Raw genomic sequence first — 21283 nt, 5'->3', positions numbered from 1 at the left:
CTGTCGATGGGCATCTTGGCTCTTTCCACAGTTTGGCTATGGTGGACATTGCTGCTATAAACATTGGGGTACACGTACCCCTTCGGGTCCCTACATTTGTATCTTTGTGGTAAATACCCAGTAGTGCAATTGCTGGATCGAACGGTAGCTCTAATTTCAACTGTTTGAGGAACCTCCATACTGTTTTCCAGAGGGGTTGCACCAGCTTGCATTCCCACCAACAGTGTAGGAGGGTTCCCCTTTCTCCACATCCCCGCCAACATCTGTCGTTCCCTGACTTGTTAATTTTAGCCATTCTGACGGGTGTGAGGTGGTATCTCATTGAGGTTTTGATTTGGATTTCCCTGATGCCAAGCGATGTTGAGCACTTTTTCATGTGCCTGTTGGCCATTTGGATGTCTTCTTTGGAGAAATGTCTGTTCATGTCTTCTGCCCATTTCTTGATTGGATTATTTGTTCTTTGGGTGTTGAGTTTGATAAGTTCTTTATAGATTTTGGATACTAGCCCTTTATCTGATATGTCATTTGCAAATATTTTCTCCCATTCTGTTGGTTGTCTTTTGGTTTTGTGGACTGTTTCTTTTGCTGTGCAGAAGCTTTTTATCTTGATGAAATCCCAATAGTTCATTTTTGCCCTGGTTTCCCGTGCCTTTGGCGATGTTTCTAGGAAGAAGTTGCTGCGGCTAAGGTCGAAAAGGTTGCTACCTGTGTTCTCCTTTAGGATTTGGATGGACTCCTGTCTCACGTTTAGGTCTTTCAACCATTTGGAGTCTATTTTTGTGTGTGGTGTAAGGAAATGGTCCAGTTTTATTCTTCTGCATGTGGCTGTCCAATTTTCCCAACACCATTTGTTGAAGAGACTGTCTTTTTGCCATTGGACATTCTTTCCTGCTTTGTCAAAAATAAGTTGACCATAGAGTTGAGGGTCCATTTCTGGGCTCTCAATTCTGTTCCATTGATCTATGTGTCTGTTTTTGTGCCAGTACCATACTGTCTTGATGATGACAGCTTTGTAATAGAGCTGGAAGTCCGGAATTGTGATGCCGCCAGCTTTGCTTTTCTTTTTCAGTATTCCTCTGGCTATTCGGGGTCTCTTCTGGTTCCATACAAATTTTAGGATTATTTGTTCCATTTTTTTGAAAAAAGTGGATGGTATTTTGATGGGGATTGCATTGAATGTGTAGATTGCTCTAGGTAGCATTGACATCTTCACAATGTTGATTCTCCCAATCCATGAGCATGGAACGTTTTTCCATTTCTTTGTGTCTTCTTCAATTTCTTTCCTGAGTATTTTATAGTTTTCTGAGTACAGATCCTTGCCTCTTTGGTTAGGTTTATTCCTAGGTATCTTATGGTTTTGGGTGCAGTTGTAAATGGGATCGACTCCTTAATTTGTCTCTCTTCTGTCTTGGTGGTGGTGTATAGGAATGCCCCTGATTTCTGTGCAATAATTTTATATCCTGCCACTTTACTGAATTCCTGTATGAGTTCTAGCAGTTTTGGGGTGGAGTCTTTTGGGTTTTCCATATAAAGTATCATATCATCTGCAAAGAGTGAGAGTTTGACTTCCTCTTTGCCGATTTGGATGCCTTTGATTTCTTTTTGTTGTCTGATTGCTGTGGCTAGGACTTCTAATACTATGTTGAATAGCAGTGGTGAGAGTGGACATCCCTGCCGCGTTCCTGACCTTAGGGGAAAAGCTCTCAGCCTTTCCCCATTGAGAATGATATTCGCTGTAGGTTTTTCGTAGATGGCTTTTATGATATTGAGGTATGTACCCTCTATCCCTATACTCTGAAGAGTTTTGATCAAGAAAGGATGTTGTACTTTGTCAAATGCTTTTTCTGCATCTATTGAGAGGATCATATGATTCTTGTTCTTTCTTTTGTTAATGTATTGTATCACATTGATTGATTTGCGGATGTTGAACCAGCCTTGCAGCCCAGGGATAAATCCCACTTGGTCGTGGTGAATAATCCTTTTAATGTACTGTTGGATCCTATTGGCTAGTATTTTGGTGAGAATTTTTGCATCCATGTTCATCAAGGATATTGGTCTGTAATTCTCTTTTTTGATGGGGTCTTTGTCTGGTTTTGGGATCAAGGTAATGGTGGCCTCATAAAATGAGTTTGGAAGTTTCCCTTCCATTTCTATTTTTTGGAACAGTTTCAGGAGAATAGGTATTAATTCTTCTTGAAATGTCTGATAGAATTCCCCTGGGAAGCCATCTGGCCCTGGGCTTTTGTTTCTTGGGAGATTTTTGATGACTGTTTCAATTTCCTTAGTGGTTATAGGTCTGTTCAGGTTTTCTATTTCTTCCTGGTTCAATTTTGGTAGTTGATACATCTCTAGGAATGCACCCATTTCTTCCAGGTTATCTAATTTGCTGGCATAGAGTTGCTCATAATATGTTCTTATAATTGTTTGTATTTCTTTGGTGTTGCTTGTGATCTCTCCTCTTTCATTCATGATTTTGTTGATTTGGGTCATTTCTCTTTTCTTTTTGATCAGTCTGGCCAGGGGTTTATCAATCTTGTTAATTCTTTCAAAGAACCAGCTCCTAGTTTCGTTGATCTGTTCTACTGTTCTTTTGGTTTCTATTTCATTGATTTCTGCTCTGATCTTTATGATTTCTCTTCTCCTGCTGGGTTTAGGCTTTCTTTGCTGTTCTTTCTCCAGCTCCTTTAGGTGTAGGGTTAGGTTGTGTATTTGAGACCTTTCTTGTTTCTTGAGAAAGGCTTGTATTCCTATATACTTTCCTCTCAGGACTGCCTTTGCTGTATCCCAAAGATTTTGAACAGTTGTGTTTTCATTTTCATTGGTTTCCATGAATTTTTTTAATTCTTCTTTAATTTCTTGGTTGACCCATTCATTCTTTAGTAGGATGCTCTTTAGCCTCCATGTATTTGAGTTCTTTCCGACTTTCCTCTTGTGGTTGAGTTCTAGTTTCAAAGCATTGTGGTCTGAAAATATGCAGGGAATGATCCCAATCTTTTGGTACCGATTGAGACCTGATTTGTGACCTAGGATGTGATCAATTCTGGAGAATGTTCCATGGGCACTAGAGAAGAATGTGTATTCCGTTGCTTTGGGATGGAATGTTCTGAATATGTCTGTGAAGTCCATTTGGTCCAGTGTGTCATTTAAAGTCTTTATTTCCTTGTTGATCTTTTGCTTAGATGATCTGTCCATTTCAGTCAGGGGGGTGTTAAAGTCCCCCACTATTATTGTATTGTTGTCAATGTGTTTCTTTGCTTTTGTTATTAATTGCCTTATATAATTGGCTGCTCCCATGTTCGGGGCATAGATATTTACAATTGTTAGATCTTCTTGTTGGATAGACCCTTTAAGTAGGATATAGTGTCCTTCCTCATCTCTTATTACAGTCTTTGTTTTAAAATCTAGTTTGTCTGATATAAGGATTGCCACCCCAGCTTTCTTTTGGTGTCCATTAGCATGGTAAATGGTTTTCCACCCCCTCACTTTCAATCTGGGGGTGTCTTTGGGTGTAAAATGAGTCTCTTGCAGACAGCATATGGATGGGTCTTGTTTTTTAATCCAATCTGATAGCCTGTGTCTTTTGATTGGGGCATTTAGCCCATTTACATTCAGGGTAACTATTGAAAGGTATGAATTTAGTGCCATTGTATTACCTGTAAGGTGACTGTTAACTGTCTGTTGTCTGTGTTCGTTTCTGCTCTTTGCTGCTTTTAGGTTCTCTCTTTGCTTAGAGGATCCCTCTCAATATTTCTTGGAGGGCTGGTTTCGTGTTTGCAAATTCCTTTAGTTTTTGTTTGTTCTGGAAGCTTTTGATCTCTCCTTCTATTTTCAATGATAGCCTAGCTGGATATAGTATTCTTGGCTGCATATTTTTCTCGTTTAGTGCTCTGAAGATATCTTGCCAGTCCTTTCTGGCCTGCCAGGTCTCTGTGGATAGGTCTGTTGCCAATCTAATGTTTCTACCATTGTAGGTTACATATCTCTTCTCCCGAGCTGCTTTTAGGATTTTCTCTTTGTCTCTGAGACTCGTAAGTTTTACTATTAGATGTCGGGGTGTTGACCTATTTTTATTGATTTTGAGAGGGGTTCTCTGTGCCTCCTGGATTTTAATGCCTGTTTCCTTCCTCACATTAGGGAAGTTCTCTGCTATAATTTGCTCCAATATACCTTCTGCCCCTCTTTCTCTCTCTTCTTCTTCTGGGATCCCAATTATTCTAATGTTGTTTCGTCTTATCATATCACTTATCTCTCGAATTCTGCCCTCGTGATCCTGTAGTTGTTTCTCTCTCTTTTTCTCAGCCTCTTTATTTTCTATCATTTGGTCTTCTATATCGCTGATTCTCTCTTCTGCCTCATTTATCCTAGCATTTAGTGCCCCCATTTTTGATTGCACCTCATCAATAGCCTTTTTGATTTCGATTTGGTTAGATTTTAGTTCTTTTATTTCTCCAGAAAGGGTTTCTCTAATAACTTCCACGCTTTTTTCAAGCCCAGCTAGTATCTTTAAAGTCATGATTCTGAACTCTAGGTCCGACATCATACTAATGTCCGTATTGAGTAGGTCCCTGGCTGACGGTACTACCTCTTGTTCTTTTTGCTGAGGTGATTTCTTTCGTCTTGTCATTTTGTCCAGAGGAGAATAGATGAATGAGAGAACAAAAGGCTAACAGGTTTACAACGTCCCCAGCAAATATACTGTATACAAATCAGAAAAGACCTGAAACCAGGGGAAAAGAAAGGGAAAGAAAGAAAAAAGAAAGAGAAAAAGAAAAAAAAAAAAAGATAAAAAGATAAAAACAAAAACAAAACAATTCAAAAAAGGCAGAATATGATCAAATATGATCAGGCTAGTGCATAGATCAGTGCCACACACTAGATTTTGGGCGTATTTTGGTCTGTTAGAAAAAAGTGCCTCCTAAAATTTTAAAGGAAGAAAGACATATATGTACAAAATAAGGGTTGATACAATGAAGGGATGGAAGATGACTGTAAAGATGAAAATTATAAAAGATTTTATAAAAGGACTTGGTAAGATAAGTTGTTTGAAAAAAGAAAGAGATTTAAGGAAAAAAAAAAAAAAAGGAAAAAGGGAGAGAATGTGATCAGGCAGGAGACTAGAACAAAGCCATACACTAGTGATTTAGGGTATATTTTGATCTGTTAGAAGAAACTGTACCTCAAAATTTTAAAGAGAGAACAACTTATACATATATGCCAAAAACAAGGATAACTACTATGAAGGGATAAAATATGACTCTAAAAATGAAAAAAAAAAATTTTTTTTTTTAAAAAAAGGGATTTATAAGATGTTGGTTGAAAAAGGGAAAAAGAAAAAAAAAAAAGTCAACAAAAATTAACTTTGATGAAATAATGAATCATGGTAAAAAAAAAAAAAAAAAAAAAAAAAAAAGCCATGAATCTATGTGCAGTATTCCCCTAGCGCTGGAGTTCTCCTCTTCTCCTTGATCGATCAACTTGGTCTTGGCTTGCTGGCTGTTTGTGTTGATCTTCTGGGGGAGGGGCCTGTTGCTGTGGTTTCCAAATGTCTTTGCCGGAGGCGGAATTGCCCCGCCCTTGTCGGTCCGGGCTAAGGAAGCTGCTCCAGTTTGCTCTCAGGAGCTTTTGTTCCCTGCAGCTCTCGGCACAGCTTTGGAGGACCAGGGCGAAAATGGCGGCCTCCCAGTCTCCGCCCGGAGGAGCCGAGAACTCAGGGCCCCACTCCTCAGTGCGCCCCCAGAGAAAAGCAGTCACTCCGTGTCCCCGGTCTCCGGCCGCACTCCATGCTCACCCGGCCTGTGATCGAGCGTTGCTATCTCTGGCACCCGACCCCGCTCGGAGTCTCCAAACCAGCAGATCCCTGCAGTGCGTTCCCGCACCGCTCCTCCCCGGGAAGGAAGGGGAGTCTCCCCGGATCTGCTGCTTGTTGGGTCCTTGCTGGGGGAGCCGTGCCCCGACTGGGCCGCAGATCACAGTTTATGGCCACCCCGAGCTGAGAGCCCGCGCCTCGGCTCCGTCTCTGCAGCCGGCTTCCCTGCTCCGATCCCTGGGAGCTCTGCCGCACTCAGGCACCCCCTGTCTCTCTGTGACCCCAAGGGTCCTGAGACCACACTGTCCCGGGAGGATTCCACCCCCCGCTTAGCCACTGCAGCGACGTCCCTCCGCCGAGCCAACTTATAAAAGGTCCGATTTTGTGCTCCGCGGCTCTAGCACTTGCCAGAAGCGGCCGGCGGAGGCCCCTCCCCCCCGTCTATCCTCCCGAATATCGCCTTGGATTCACTTCTCCGCACGTCCTACCTTCCAGTAAGTGGCCGCTTCTCTGTTCAGAGAGTTGTTGCTACTCTCCTGTTCGATCTCCTGTTGAGTTCGTAGGTGTTCAGAATGGTTTGATCCCTATTCAGCTGAATTCCTGAGACCAGACAAAATCTAGGTCTCCTACTCCTCCGCCGTCTTGCTCCGCCCCCCAAGATATATATTTTTAATAAAGATATTCAAGTGTTGACAAAGGATACACTCAAACACATATTTTATGTAAATTGTTATTTTTGAATTTAATGCTTATTTCCTAATTTTTTATTGGTTTGTTTGCAGGAAGAGACACACTAGACGAGTGTGGTTTGAGATACTTACTAGCTATGCGTTTGCACACATGCCTTTTGACATCGCTGCCTCCTTTATACCGAGTACAGCTACTTCATCAAGGTATTTAACTCCTTGTTTGAAGCTTTGCACAACTTTTATTTCATATTTAATGAAATATTTGTATTTGTATTTGGATAGAAAAATTAGCTAAGTCATTACATGCATACTTACCATTAGCCTTAAGATCTTCTTGTCCCATGGTACCCACTTACCCTTCTCTGTGCCTCTTCCAGCTCTACTCTGTGACTTTGGCTCTTCTCTCTCAGTTTTTCAGACTTTTACTCACTAAAGTCATAGTAGCTTAGGAGTAAACCTCGTATGCCTAAGGCCATAAAAAAGTGGCTCTGAACTTCTTTGATGTCTGATATCTTTTCTTTAAAAATTATGTGAATTTTGCCCTATGTATTATTATTTATATTTATTTTAATATAAGCATTACATTATAAGTCATACACTCACAAGTAAAGCTGATGTTTTGGGAATATCTACCAGATAGTAATCCAGTAAATTTGCATACTTGTAGCGTACTGCCACACACCCTGATTTGAGATGTAAAAATTTATGTCAGCCCCCTAATTTACAGATTAAAAAACTGAAACTAGGGGCACCTGGGTAGCTCAGTTGGTAAGCATCTGCCTTTGGCTCGGGTCATGATCCCAGGGTCCTGGGATCGAGTCCCGAGTTGGGCTCCCTGCTCTGCGGGGAGCCTGCTTCTCCCTCTGCCTCTCTCTCTCTCCCTCTCTCTGGCTGTCTCTCATGAATGAATAAATAAAATCTTTAAAAAAAATAAAAAACTGAAACTATAAAGTGACCTGCCCAAGATATAGGGTTATTTATTAATAGAGGTTGGAAATAGAATCCCAGCCCAGTGCAGTCTTCATTAGACTATGTTCCTTTTGAAACCAGCATCCTGGACACAGCCCCATAAATAATGCTTTAGTATTGTAGGAACTAGAATACCAGGCTTTATAATTTGTTGTTCCTAGCCATAGCACTTACCCTTTACCCTCATAAATGTTCTTTGAAAATATAATCCTATACAGCTGTCTGATATTCTATCATGTTTCTAAACTATGTTTCATCTATCCAGTCCTTTATTTTTGAGATAAATTTTGCTGGTTTTCTTTTCTATTTGATCACTGTAATGAATGACGCTATAACTCTGCATATAAATATTCATATATATATATATATATATATCTGATTATTTCCTCATGTTACTTTTCCAACAGTGGAATTACTGAATCAGAGAGCTTGAAAATTCTTAATTTTTTTTTGTTTAAGGTAGTTTGTTTTTATTTTTAATGCTTCAGTCAACACTTTATAGTATTGCCAGGCCAGTATTCTAAATTCTGAACATAACTGTATCTTAGTATTTTTTTTATTCAAGTATAATTAATATACAGTGTTAGTTTCAGCTGTACAGTACAATGAATCATCAGTTCTGTACATTTTTCAGTGTTCTTCAAGATAAGAGTACTCTTAATCCCTGTCCTGTTTCACCCATCCACCCACCACCTCCCCTCTGGCAACCACCAGTTCTCTGTATTTAAGAGTGAAATTTCTTAACTCTTGATAAGTATTGCCCCAGACAGAAACACTGTACTCATTTACATTCCCGGAAGCAGTGTTTGATGATTCCAGAACTTAACCCATTGTCAACCCCTGATGTTATCATTCTAAACAATCTGTGCCATTTGATTAGGTTTAAAAAAATGGTATCTAGAGGTTCTTTCACATTTTAGTTTTAAATGATAGATGGTACTGAATCACTTAATGACAGTTGTGGAATTGAAAATTCCATTTTCTCTTTGATGCAGTTAAAACACTGCACATAAGGGGGCACCTGGGTGGCTCAGTTGTTAAGCGTCTGCCTTCGGCTCAGGTCATGGTCCCAGGGTCCTGGGATCAAGCCCCGCGTCGGGCTCCCTGCTCCATGGGAAGCCTGCTTCTCCCTCTCCCACTCCCCCTGCCTGTGTTCCCTCTCTTGCTGTCTCTCTGTGTGTCAAATAAATAAAATCTTTAAAAAAATAAAAAATAAAAAAATAAAACACTGCACATAAGAAGTGACTGCTATTATAGGTGATGATATTAGGAACAGTTTTCAGGGAAAAAGCTTAGTAGATAGTATACAGATAGAAAGGCTAAGAAGAACAGAGAAAAACTGCAAAGAATAGCCTGCTATTGGTAGGCAAAAAATAAATAAATAACTACCTGTTGGTGCCCCTGTTCTTTTTTTTTTCTTAATATCTTTTTTGTTTTTTTTGGTATTAAGATATGGAGCAGGTCATCTTAAACTCTGTAGTTATGATTTTTTAATCTGTAAAACAGGGGGCTGATATAAATCCTTGTATCTCAAATCAGGGTGTGTGGCAGTACGCTACAAGTATGCAAATCTACTGGATTACTATCTGGCAGATATTCCCGAAACATCAGCTTTACTTGTGAGTATATGACTTACAATGCAATGCTTATACTGAAATAAACACAAATAGTTAGGCTTCCAAATATATTCACTGCTCTCTTAATCTTGCCTTCTGGACCTAATTCCCCTGACATCCCTGTGTTTTTTGTTTCCACTTAATCATACCAAAAATTTAATTAATCACATTTCATTTAAGGGTATAAAATGTAATATATTTTACATTCTTTATATTATAAATTTGCTATTAGCAAAGGTATACTGTGTGCATTGCTATGTAATAGCAACTTCTAAAGGAAAGTATCAGTTATTTGATGTAGTGTTTATTTCTTAAATACAGCAAAGATTTAAAAATTAATCTGCCTTTTGGGTTCTGAAAAACTACAAATTGGTGTTATTAAATTTTGACCATTCTCCCCTAAATTTATGGTGTCAGTCAAGGCTTGTTACGTTGATTTTGTGTGTGTGTGTGTGCTGTGATTTCAAGCACAGTTGTATATAAATGTTAGCAATGGGAAATTTAAAAGACTTAAGATTATTATTCAAAATGGTCATAATAGTTTTTCTTTTTATACTTTTTGAAGGAACTATTGTGAAGCAGTAATGATTAGAAAAGTTTTAAACTATATTGGAAGTCTATATAGTAGTTGTCAATGAAAAAATTATACTTAGTAACATTGATGGTCTTCTAGCATTGAGAAGCCTGGGCTGTAATGTGACTATCATTGACTTCAGACATGAGCTCCAAAATGGGTCCTTATAGATGGCTACTTTCACGAGTCTGGCTTCTTTTCTAGGCTCTTGTGGGAATTCTTTCTGGCTTCCCACTATCTCTCATCAATTTGTGTGTGTCATTTCCCTCGTGTTTCCTCTTCACCTGCTCTAAGTGGGATAAGGTGTTCTCAGTAGTTAAACTGTTGATAAACTCCCTTGTACTCCCAAGTCTGATGGTGTTGCCTCTAAATACAACCTAGATCCCTGTCAGTCTTCTATTATGACAAAAAGAGTTTGCCATATACCATCAGTATTAGGCAGCTTTAAGCTACTTTTAGCCAGGGTGCAGAAGGCAGAGGAATGTATCTCCTGACTGTTGTTATTCCCTGCAACTGTCTTGAAGGTGAGACCTTACTGTGAAATGATATTTAGCTCTTTGGCCAGAGGGATGAATGGGGCAGTTTTCAGTATTCAGTGCTAAAGGATATGGTCTGCAAGCAAGTGGCTTGCTGTGAAAAAACACCCAAGGACACAGACCAAGATATTTTGACTTGACCAAAGCTTTCACTGTTGATAAGTTTGGTGTGTGCACGTATAAATGACTCTATGTTCAAATATCTTTCCAGTGATTAAGTTTTAGTGTCCTTATTTTTGCAGAGAAAAAAAGCAAATACTTTGGAAAAAAGATAGAGATTTTTGGTTTATGTATTCTGCCATTGCTCTTATTTTTAAAAGTTTATAGTGTAAAATCCCAAATGATGAAAGACGTCCTTTTACCGTTTTTTTTTCTGCTCGAAAGTTCTTTCCAGAATGAATGAATAATTACATGACTATGTGAAAAATTATTTTTGTTCTTTTTTTGACATAGTTCTGAAGGTTATTATTTTGTATTTCTAATTTAGGTGTGTCTACCTGCCATTTTGCCTGGGCTTTTCATTCTGAGGCTGAAGAAGAACTGATTAATATGATTCCAGCAATTCAGAGAGGGGACCCTCAATGGTCTGAGTTAAGAGCTATGGGAATAGGTTGGTGGGTCAGGAATATTAACACTCTTCGAAGATGCATTGAAAAGGTAATTTTATTTCATTGGATGCTTAAGTTAAAAAAAATCTTAAAGATATTATCTAAAAGATACTATCTTCCAGAAAATCTGTAGTGGGGAATTAGTTTTTGCATCTTGAGATCTTGAGAATTTCTTAAATAAAAACTTTTGGAGATTCCAAAAACTTGACCTTTATAAAATGTTTTTGTAGTATATCAATTGCCTTTTGCATATATACTGACTTTATAATATTTATGGAATTGCTTATTTTCTGCTCTCAGTTGAGGTGTGTCATAGTTTGACAAAATTCAAAATCTTTTTTTTAATAACTGGAAGTTTGTCATGGATATGAAAAGTACAGCACAGGGAATATAGTCAGTAAGATTGTAATAACACTGTATTGTGACAGATGGTGACAGCACTTACTATGGTGAGCATTGCATAATGTATAGTATTGTCAAATCCCTGTTATACACCCAAAACTATTTTAACATTGTCAACTATACTTCAATAACAGTATTTACAAAAGAAAACACAAAAATCTAAATTAGAAAGCAAACTTAAGTTGTTATCAGGTATGTACATTATAGATATAAAAGTTCTTTTTATATAAAGGATTCTCTGTATGGCTAGGTTAATAAATAGCAAACTTCCTTTGCCCACTTAAAATACCGTTCAATAAAAGGTTTTGATTTTGGCGGAGCAAGATGGCGGAGGAGTAGGAGACCTAGATTTCGTCTGGTCTCAGGAATTCAGCTGAATAGGGATCAAACCATTCTGAACACCTACGAACTCAACAGGAGATCAAAGAGGAGAGTAGCAACAACTATCTGAACAGAGAAGCGACCACTTACTGGAAGGTAGGACGTGCGGAGAAGTGAATCCGAGGTGATATTCGGGAGGATAGACGGCGGGGGAGGGGCCTCCGCCGGCCGCTTCTGGCAAGTGCTAGAGCCGCGGAGCACAAAATTGGACCTTTTAGAAGTCGGCTCCGCTGAGGGATATCACTCCAGTGGCTAAGCGGGGGTGGAACCCTCGCGGGACAGTGGGGTCTCAGGACCCTTGGGGTCACAGAAAGACCAGGGGAGCCTGAGTGCGCCAGAGCTCCCAGGTATCGGAGCGGGGAAGCCGGCTGCAGAGACGGAGCTGAGGCGCGGGCTCTCAGCTTGGGGTGGCCATAAACTGTGATCAGCGGCCCAGTTGGGCCACTACTCCTGCAGCAGGGACCCAACAAGTGGCAAATCCGGGGAGACTCCCCTTCCTTCCCAGGGAGGAGCGGCGCGGGAACGCACCGCAGGGATCTGCTGGGTTTGGAGACTCCACACGGGGTCGGGTGCCAGAGATACAAACGCTCGGTCACAGGCCGGGTGAGCACGGAAAGCGGCCGGAGACCAGGGACAAGGGAGTGACTGCTTTTCTCTGGGGGCGCACTGAGGAGCGGGGCCCCGAGTTCTCAGCTCCTTCGGGTGGAGATTGGGAGGCCACCATTTTTGCCCTGGTCCTCCAAGGCTGTACGGAGAGCTTGCAGGGAACAAAAGCTCCTGAGATCAAACCCGAGCAGCTTGCTTAGCCCGGACCGACAAGGGCGGGGCAATTCAGCCTCCGGCAAAGACATTTGGAAACCACAGCAACAGGCCCCTCCCCCAGAAGATCAGCAAGAACAGCCAGCAAGCCAAGACCAAGTTTACCGATCAAGGAGAACGGGAGAACTCCAGCGCTAGGGGAATACTGCACATAGAATTCATGGCTTTTTTTTTACCATGATTCATTAGTTCATCAAAGTTAATTTTTGTTAACTGTTTTTTTTTCTTTTTCTTTTTCCCTTTTTCAACCAACATCTTATCAATCTCTTTTAAAAAAAAAAAACATTTTTTATTTTTCATTTTTAGAGTCATATTTTATCCCTTCATAGTAGTTACCCTTATTTTTGGCATATATATATAAGTTGTTCTCTCTTTAAAATTTTGAGATAGTTTCTTCTAACAGATAAAAATATACCCTAAATCACTAGTGTATGGTTCTGTTCTAGTCTCCTGCCTGATCACATTCTCTCCCTTTTTTCTTTTTTTTTTTTAAATCTTCTTTTTTCAAACAACTTCTTATCAAGTCCTTTTATAAAATCTTTTATAATTTTCATCTTTACGGTCATCTCCTATCCCTTCATTGTATCCACCCTTATTTTGTACATATATGTCTTTCTTCCTTTAAAATTTTAGGAGGCACTTTTTTCTAACAGACCAAAATACGCCCAAAATCTAGTGTGTGGCATTGATCTATGCACTCCTGATCATATTTGATCACATTCTGCTTTTTTTGTATTGTTCTGTTTTTTTTTTTATCTTTTTTTTTCGTTTTTTTTTTTTCTATTTCTTTTTTCTTTCTTTCCCTTTCTTTTCCCCTGGTTTCAGGTCTTTTCTGATTTGTATACAGTGTTATTTGCTGGGGACGTTGTAAACCTGTTAGCATTTTGTTCTCTCATTCATCTATTCTCCTCTGGACAAAATGACAAGACGAAAAAAATCACCTCAGCAAAAAGAACAAGAGGTAGTACCGTCAGCCAGGGACCTACTTAATATGGACATTAGTACGATGTCGGACCTAGAGTTCAGAATCATGACTTTAAAGATACTAGCTGGGCTTGAAAAAAGCATGGAAGTTATTAGAGAAACCCTTTCTGGAGAAATAAAAGAACTAAAATCTAACCAAGTCGAAATCAAAAAGGCTATTCATGAGGTGCAATAAAAAATGGGGGCACTAACTGCTAGGATAAATGAGGCAGAAGAGAGAATCAGTGATATAGAAGACCAAATGATGGAAAATAAAGAGGCTGAGAAAAAGAGGGAGAAACAACTACAGGATCACGAGGACAGAATTCGAGAGATAAGGGATTCCATAAGACGAAACAACATTAGAATAATTGGGATCCCAGAAGAAGAAGAAAGAGAGAGAGGGGCAGAAGGTATATTGGAGCAAATAATAGCAGAGAACTTCCCTCATGTGAGGAAGGAAACAGGCATCAAAATCCAGGAGGCACAGAGAACCCCTCTCAAAATCAATAAAAATAGGTCAACACCCCGACATCTAATAGTAAAACTTACGAGTCTCAGAGACAAAGAGAAAATCCTGAAAGCAGCTCGGGAGAAGAGATATGTAACCTACAATGGTAGAAATATTAGATTGGCAACAGACCTATCCACAGAGACCTGGCAGGCCAGAAAGGACTGGCAAGATATCTTCAGAGCACTAAACGAGAAAAATATGCAGCCAAGAATACTATATCCAGCTAGGCTGTCATTGAAAATAGAAGGAGAGATAAAAAGCTTCCAGGACAAACAAAAACTAAAGGAATTTGCAAACACAAAACCAGCCCTCCAAGAAATATTGAAAGGGGTCCTCTAAGCAAAGAGAGAGCCTAAAAGCAGCAAAGATCAGAAAGGAACACAGACAACATACAGTAACAGTCACCTTACAGGCAATACAATGGCACTAAATTCATACCTTTCAATAGTTACCCTGAATGTAAATGGGCTCAATGCCCCAATCAAAAGACACAGGCTATCAGATTGGATTAAAAAACAAGACCCATCCCTATGCTGTCTGCAAGAGACTCATTTTAGACCCAAAGACACCCCCCGATTGAAAGTGAGGGGGTGGAAAACCATTTACCATGCTAATGGACACCAAAAGAAAGCTGGGGTGGCAATCCTTATATCAGACAAACTAGATTTTAAAACAAAGACTGTAATAAGAGATGAGGAAGGACACTATATCCTACTTAAAGGGTCTATCCAACAAGAAGATCTAACAATTGTAAATATCTATGCCCCGAACATGGGAGCAGCCAATTATATAAGGCAATTAATAACAAAAGCAAAGAAACACATTGACAACAATACAATAATAGTGGGGGACTTTAACACCCCCCTGACTGAAATGGACAGATCATCTAAGCAAAAGATCAACAAGGAAATGAAGACTTTAAATGACACACTGGACCAAATGGACTTCACAGACATATTCAGAACATTCCATCCCAAAGCAACGGAATACACATTCTTCTCTAGTGCCCATGGAACATTCTCCAGAATTGATCACATCCTAGGTCACAAATCAGGTCTCAACCGGTACCAAAAGATTGGGATCATTCACTGCATATTTTCAGACCACAATGCTTTGAAACTAGAACTCAATCACAAGAGGAAAATTGGAAAGAACTCAAATACATGGAGGCTAAAGAGCATCCTACTAAAGAATGAATGGGTCAACCAGGAAATTAAAGAAGAATTAAAAAAATTCATGGAAACCAATGAAAATGAAAACACAACTGTCCAAAATCTTTGGGATACAGCAAAGGCAGTCCTGAGAGGAAAGTATATAGCAATACAAGCCTTTCTCAAGAAACAAGAAAGGTCTCAAATACACAATCTAACCCTACACCTAAAGGAGCTGGAGAAAGAACAGCAAAGAAAGCCTAAACCCAGCAGGAGAAGAGAAATAATAAAGATCAGAGCAGAAATCAATGAAATAGAAACCAAAAGAATAGTAGAACAGATCAACGAAACTAGGAGCTGGTTCTTTGAAAGAATTAACAAGATTGATAAACCCCTGGCCAGACTGATCAAAAAGAAAAGAGAAATGACCCAAATCAACAAAATCATGAATGAAAGAGGAGAGATCACAACCAACACCAAAGAAATACAAACAATTATAAGAACATATTATGAGCAACTCTATGCCAGCAAATTAGATAACCTGGAAGAAATGGGTGCATTCCTAGAGATGTATCAACTACCAAAACTGAACCAGGAAGAAATAGAAAACCTGAACAGACCTATAACCACTAAGGAACTTGAAGCAGTCATCAAAAATCTCCCAACAAACAAAAGCCCAGGGCCAGATGGCTTCCCAGGGGAATTCTGTCAGACATTTAAAGAAGAATTAATACCTATTCTCCTGAAACTGTTCCAAAAAATAGAAATGGAGGGAAAACTTCCAAATTCATTTTATGAGGCCACCATTACCTTGATCCCAAAACCAGACAAAGATCCCATCAAAAAGGAGAATTACAGACCAATATCCTTGATGAACATGGATGCAAAAATTCTCACCAAAATACTAGCCAATAGGATCCAACAGTACATTAACAGGATTATTCACCACGACCAAGTGGGATTTATCCCTGGGCTGCAAGGCTGGTTCAACATCCGCAAATCAATCAACGTGATACAATACATTAACAAAAGAAAGAACAAGAATCATATGATCCTCTCAATAGATGCAGAAAAAGCATTTGACAAAGTACAGCATCCTTTATGATCAAAACTCTTCAGAGTATAGGGATAGAGGGTACATACCTCAATATCATAAAAGCCATCTACGAAAAACCTACAGCGAATATCATTCTCAATGGGGAAAAGCTGAGAGCTTTTCCCCTAAGGTCAGGAACGCGGCAGGGATGTCCACTCTCACCACTGCTATTCAACATAGTATTAGAAGTCCTAGCCACAGCAATCAGACAACAGAAAGAAATCAAAGGCATCCAAATCGGCAAAGAGGAAGTCAAACTCTCACTCTTTGCAGATGATATGATACTTTATGTGGAAAACCCAAAAGACTCCACCCTAAAACTGCTAGAACTCAAACAGGAATTCAGTCAAGTAGCAGGATATAAAATCAATGCACAGAAATCAGTGGCATTCCTATACACCACCACCAAGACAGAAGAGAGACAAATCAAGGAGTCGATCCCATTCACAATTGCACCCAAAACCATAAGATACCTAGAAATAAATTTAACCAAAGAGGCAAAGGATCTGTACTCAGAAAACTATAAAATACTCAGGAAAGATATTGAAGAAGACACAAAGAAATGGAAAAACGTTCCATGCTCATGGATTGGAAGAACCAACATTGTGAAGATGTCAATGCTACCTAGAGGAATCTACACATTCAATGCAATCCCCATCAAAATACCATCCACTTTTTTCAAAGAAATGGAACAAATAATCCTAAAATTTGTATGGAACCAGAAGAGACCCCGAATAGCCAGAGGAATATTGAAAAAGAAAAGCAGAGCTGGCGGCATCACAATTCCGGACTTCCAGCTCTATTACAAAGCTGTCATCATCAAGACAGTATGGTACTGGCACAAAAACAGACACATAGATCAATGGAACAGAATCGAGAGCCCAGAAATGGACCCTCAACTCTATGGTCAACTTATCTTTGACAAAGCAGGAAAGAATGTCCAGTGGAAAAAAGACAGTCTCTTCAACAAATGGTATTGGGAAAATTGGACAGCCACATGCAGAAGAATGAAACTGGACCATTTCCCTACACCACACACAAAAATAGACTCCAAATGGTTGAAAGATCTAAATGTGAGACAGGAGTCCATCCAAATCCTAAAGGAGAACACTGGTAGCAACCTCTTCGACCTCAGCCGCAGCAACTTCTTCCTAGAAACATCGCCAAAGGCACAGGAAGCCAGGGCAAAAATGAACTATTGGGATTTCATGAAGATAAAAAGCTTTTGCACAGCAAAAGAAACAGTTCACAAAACCAAAAGACAACCGACAGAATGGGAGAAAATATTTGCAAATGACATATCAGATAAAGGGCTAGTATCCAAAAATCTATAAAGAACTTATAAAACTCAACACCCAAAGAACAAATAATCCAATCAAGAAATGGGCAGAAGACATGAACAGACATTTTTCCAAAGAAGACATCCAAATGGCCAACAGGCACATGAAAAAGTGCTCAACATCGCTCGGCATCAGGGAAATCCAAATCAAAACCTCAATGAGATACCACCTCACACCCGTCAGAATGGCTAAAATTAACAAGTCAGGGAATGACAGCTGTTGGAGGGGATGTGGAGAAAGGGGAACCCTCCTACACTGTTGGTGGGAATGCAAGCTGGTGCAACCCCTCTGGAAAACAGTATGGAGGTTCCTCAAACAGTTGAAATTAGAGCTACCATTCGATCCAGCAATTGCACTACTGGGTATTTACCCCAAAGATACAAATGTAGGGACCCGAAGGGGTACGTGCACCCCAATGTTTATAGAAGCAATGTCCACAATAGCCAAACTGTGGAAAGAGCCAAGATGTCCATCGACAGATGAATGGATAAAGAAGATGTGGTATATATACACAATGGAATATTATGCAGCCATCAAAAGGAATGAGATCTTGCCATTTGCAACGACGTGGATGGAACTGGAGGGTGTTATGCTGAGTGAAATAAGTCAATCAGAGAAAGACATGTATCATATGACCTCACTGATATGAGGAATTCTTAATCTCAGGAAACAAACTGAGGGTTGCTGGAGTGGTGGGGGGTGGGAGGGATGGGGTGGCTGGGTGATAGACATTGGGGAAGATATGTGCTACGGTGAGCGCTGTGAATTGTGTAAGACTGCTGAATCACAGATCTGTACTTCTGAAACAAATAACGCAACATATTTTAAGAAAAAAGAAAAAGAAGAAGATAGCAGGAGAGGAAGAATGAAGGGGAGTAAGTCAGAGGGGAGACGAACCAGGAGAGATGATGGACTCTGAAAAACAAACTGAGGTTTCTAGAGGGGAGGAGGGTAGGGGGATGGGTTAGCCTGGTGATGGGTATTAAAGAGGGCACATTCTGCATGGAGCACTGGGTGTTATGAAAAAACAATGAATCATGGAACACTACACCAAAACAAATTATGTAATATATGGTGATTAACATAACAATAAAAAATAAAAAAAAAGGTTTTGATTTTTGTGCACTTGAAGAATGTATCTGTGGCAGCAAATTAAACACACTATAAAATTTTTTAAGACAGGCATTTGGAATCTGTTTTCTGGTAGATTCCCTTAAGAAAAAAATTAGTTCAATAGTTTGTTACTGGAAGCTGAAAGTTCTTTCATTGTTGCAGAAACAAACCATTATTGAGCACCTGCTGTGTGCCAGGTTGGTGCTGGTTGCTTTTCATAAATTATTGCGTGTAATCATCTTATTGGGGGCACCTGGGTGGCTCAATCGGTTAAGCATCTGCTTTCAGCTCAGGTCATGATCCCAGGGTCCTGGGATCGAGTCCCGCATCGCTTCTCCCTCTGCCTGCCTCACACCCTGCTTGTGCTCTCTTTCTCTCTCTGTCAAATAAATAAATAAAACCTTTGGGAAAAAAAATCATCCTATCAGCCCTGCATTACCATCTTCATTTCTACCTGATGGACTAGGGTTGGAGAGGTTAGGTAACCCGCCCAAGCTCCAAGTTAAGTGTTAGACTGAGTCTCTGCCCTTTCTACTCTACTGGGGTTAGAAAGGTGGAATTCTCATTTATTGTTTACTTGTAGGAGCTCATTGAAATTCCCACAAGTACAATTAATGATACTACATTTGTGAAGTATAGATTTATTTCTCCCAAGAGGAATTCATTCCTCTACAGTAGTAGTCATCAAATTTTAGTGACGGAAGAATCTCCAGGCAAACTTATTTAAAATGTATATCCCCCAGGCTCATTTTCATTTGGTAGGTTGAGGGTGGTTAGGGATGCACGATCTTCATCTCAGTTAGTATCCTGAGATTCTTGTGTTCATCGTGGCCCTCAGATCAGTTTGAAATGGAAACACAGAAATGTCATTTTCCTGTACATGTAAAGTTGCCAATAAGATAATCAGTGTTTCTCTCCTCAAAATAGGCACAAATGTAAGAAGGAATTTATTCTCACACCAACCAAGTAATGTAGTTTCTGGTGTATAGGGAGAGTTAATTGTTATAGTATGTAAATAACACAGTATCTACATTAAATTTTTATATTCTAAAGCAATGGAAAAAAGAGGACATATTTTCTCTGAAATGTTTCAGATGTTGTCTACAAAGATCTCTTTAATTTCTTGTCAGCAATCAGTTTTGTCATATAATTATTTCTGATATTTACATATGATTTATTTCCACAAGAAATGTATCTCTTAAAATTGCATCAAAGGGATATGTGAATTTTTGCCTTGAGATATATAAGCTAAAAATGAATAAAAATTTCTCTAAAAATTATTAAACATCAAAATACTAAGTTAAATGATTGAAGGCAGAGAAAATACTAAAAAGGGAGAAGAGAAATAAATAAGTACTGAGAATACAACATTTTCGTGATGCAATTTCCGCCTCTCCCATGTCTTGGTAGTTTCTTGCTTTACCATCAGTCACTGTGAGCTAATAAAACGTCTTGTTTTTATTGTTATATCTCTCAACTTAGTGATTTGCAGAACTTATCTAAGTGTCTCTGAAAAAATTAAGATGCGGTCTGTATAGTAATTGTGTTCAAAATAATAATGTACAGTAATGTTACTGGCTTAATTTTTAAACTTAATCCTGAGTTGATTAGTTCTGCATGAATTCAGCAACTTTGGCTGTAAGCTCCGAGGAGATTATCAGTCATGTGCTCATTAAGACTCTTTCTCATGGAATTTCTAAGAACTGAAATTTATAAGCTCTTGAAAATAATGGAGATTCAACCTTCTGTATTTGAATTACATGCCAGAAAGAGGGTGTCTCAGTCCTTTAGAATTGTCAAAATTTGATTGGAAAAATACCAAAAAAGAATTTTTTTTAAAGTATGTTTAAAAAACACAAGCACTTATTTTTGTCTGTAGTAAATGTGTATTGTATATACAATTGTATATACAATTGATATTTATTCACAGATGTCTGTATCAGCATGAGTTGAGAGAGCTTTAAATTGTGAAATCACATCAACTATGGAAGTTAGCATTTTAGCTTTTACAAAACATTAAGAAATGTAACATTTGGGGCGCCTGGATGTTTCAGTTGTTAAGCGTCTGCCTTGGGCTCAGGTCATGATCCCAGGGTCCCGGGATCAAGCCCCGCATCTCCCTCTCCCACTCCCCCTGCTTGTATTCCTGTCTCGCTGTGTCTCTCTCTGTCAAAATTTCTTTTTTTTTTAAGATTTTATTTATTTATTTGACAGAGACAGCGAGAGAGGGAACACAAGCAGGGGGAGTGGGAGAGGGAGAAGCAGGCTTCCCGCCGAGCAGGGAGCCCGATGCAGGGCTCGATCCAGGACCCTGGGATCATGACCTGAGCTGAAGGCAGACGCTTAACAACTGAGCCACCCAGGTGCCCTGTAACATTTGATTTTCAAGGAAAAGGTCACATCTATTTGAATATTCTGCCTTCTTTTTTGTTTCGTATGGGTGACAGTTTTATTACTACCTGGGTTCTAATACCTTTTCCATACCTTACTGTGTGACATTAGGCAGTTCACTTAACCTCTCTGTGTCTCCGTTGCTGCCTATGTAAAATGGGGATAATCCTCATGGATTGTGGATGTAATAAGATAAATAAAAGGCACTTAGACTGGTGCCTGGTACACGGAAGTAATCAGTAAAATTGCTAGTTGCTATTATTATTTTTATTACTGGAGTACAAATGGTTGTCTCTCAGAGCATATATTATAAGC

At 39.4% G+C, this 21283-nt stretch overlaps 1 protein-coding gene across 8 annotated transcripts in view; it reads left to right on the top strand.

Moving 5' to 3' along the window:
* The window catches only part of DMXL2 (Dmx like 2), a 155151-nt gene that overhangs the window by 100002 nt on the left and 33866 nt on the right, over positions 1-21283 (top strand). For all 8 annotated transcript variants that reach the window (XM_027570131.2, XM_027570130.2, XM_027570128.2 and 5 more), the window contains 2 exons: positions 6589-6699; positions 10678-10847. In XM_027570131.2, coding sequence (XP_027425932.2) covers positions 6589-6699; positions 10678-10847 — 281 coding nt within the window. The remainder of the gene's footprint in view (positions 1-6588; positions 6700-10677; positions 10848-21283) is intronic.

Source organism: Zalophus californianus, chromosome 6 (assembly GCF_009762305.2).
Source record: "Zalophus californianus isolate mZalCal1 chromosome 6, mZalCal1.pri.v2, whole genome shotgun sequence".
NCBI lineage: Eukaryota > Metazoa > Chordata > Mammalia > Carnivora > Otariidae > Zalophus > Zalophus californianus.
The sequence above is the reverse complement of the archived record's forward strand: the minus strand, read 5'-3'. Positions and strand labels throughout refer to the sequence as shown.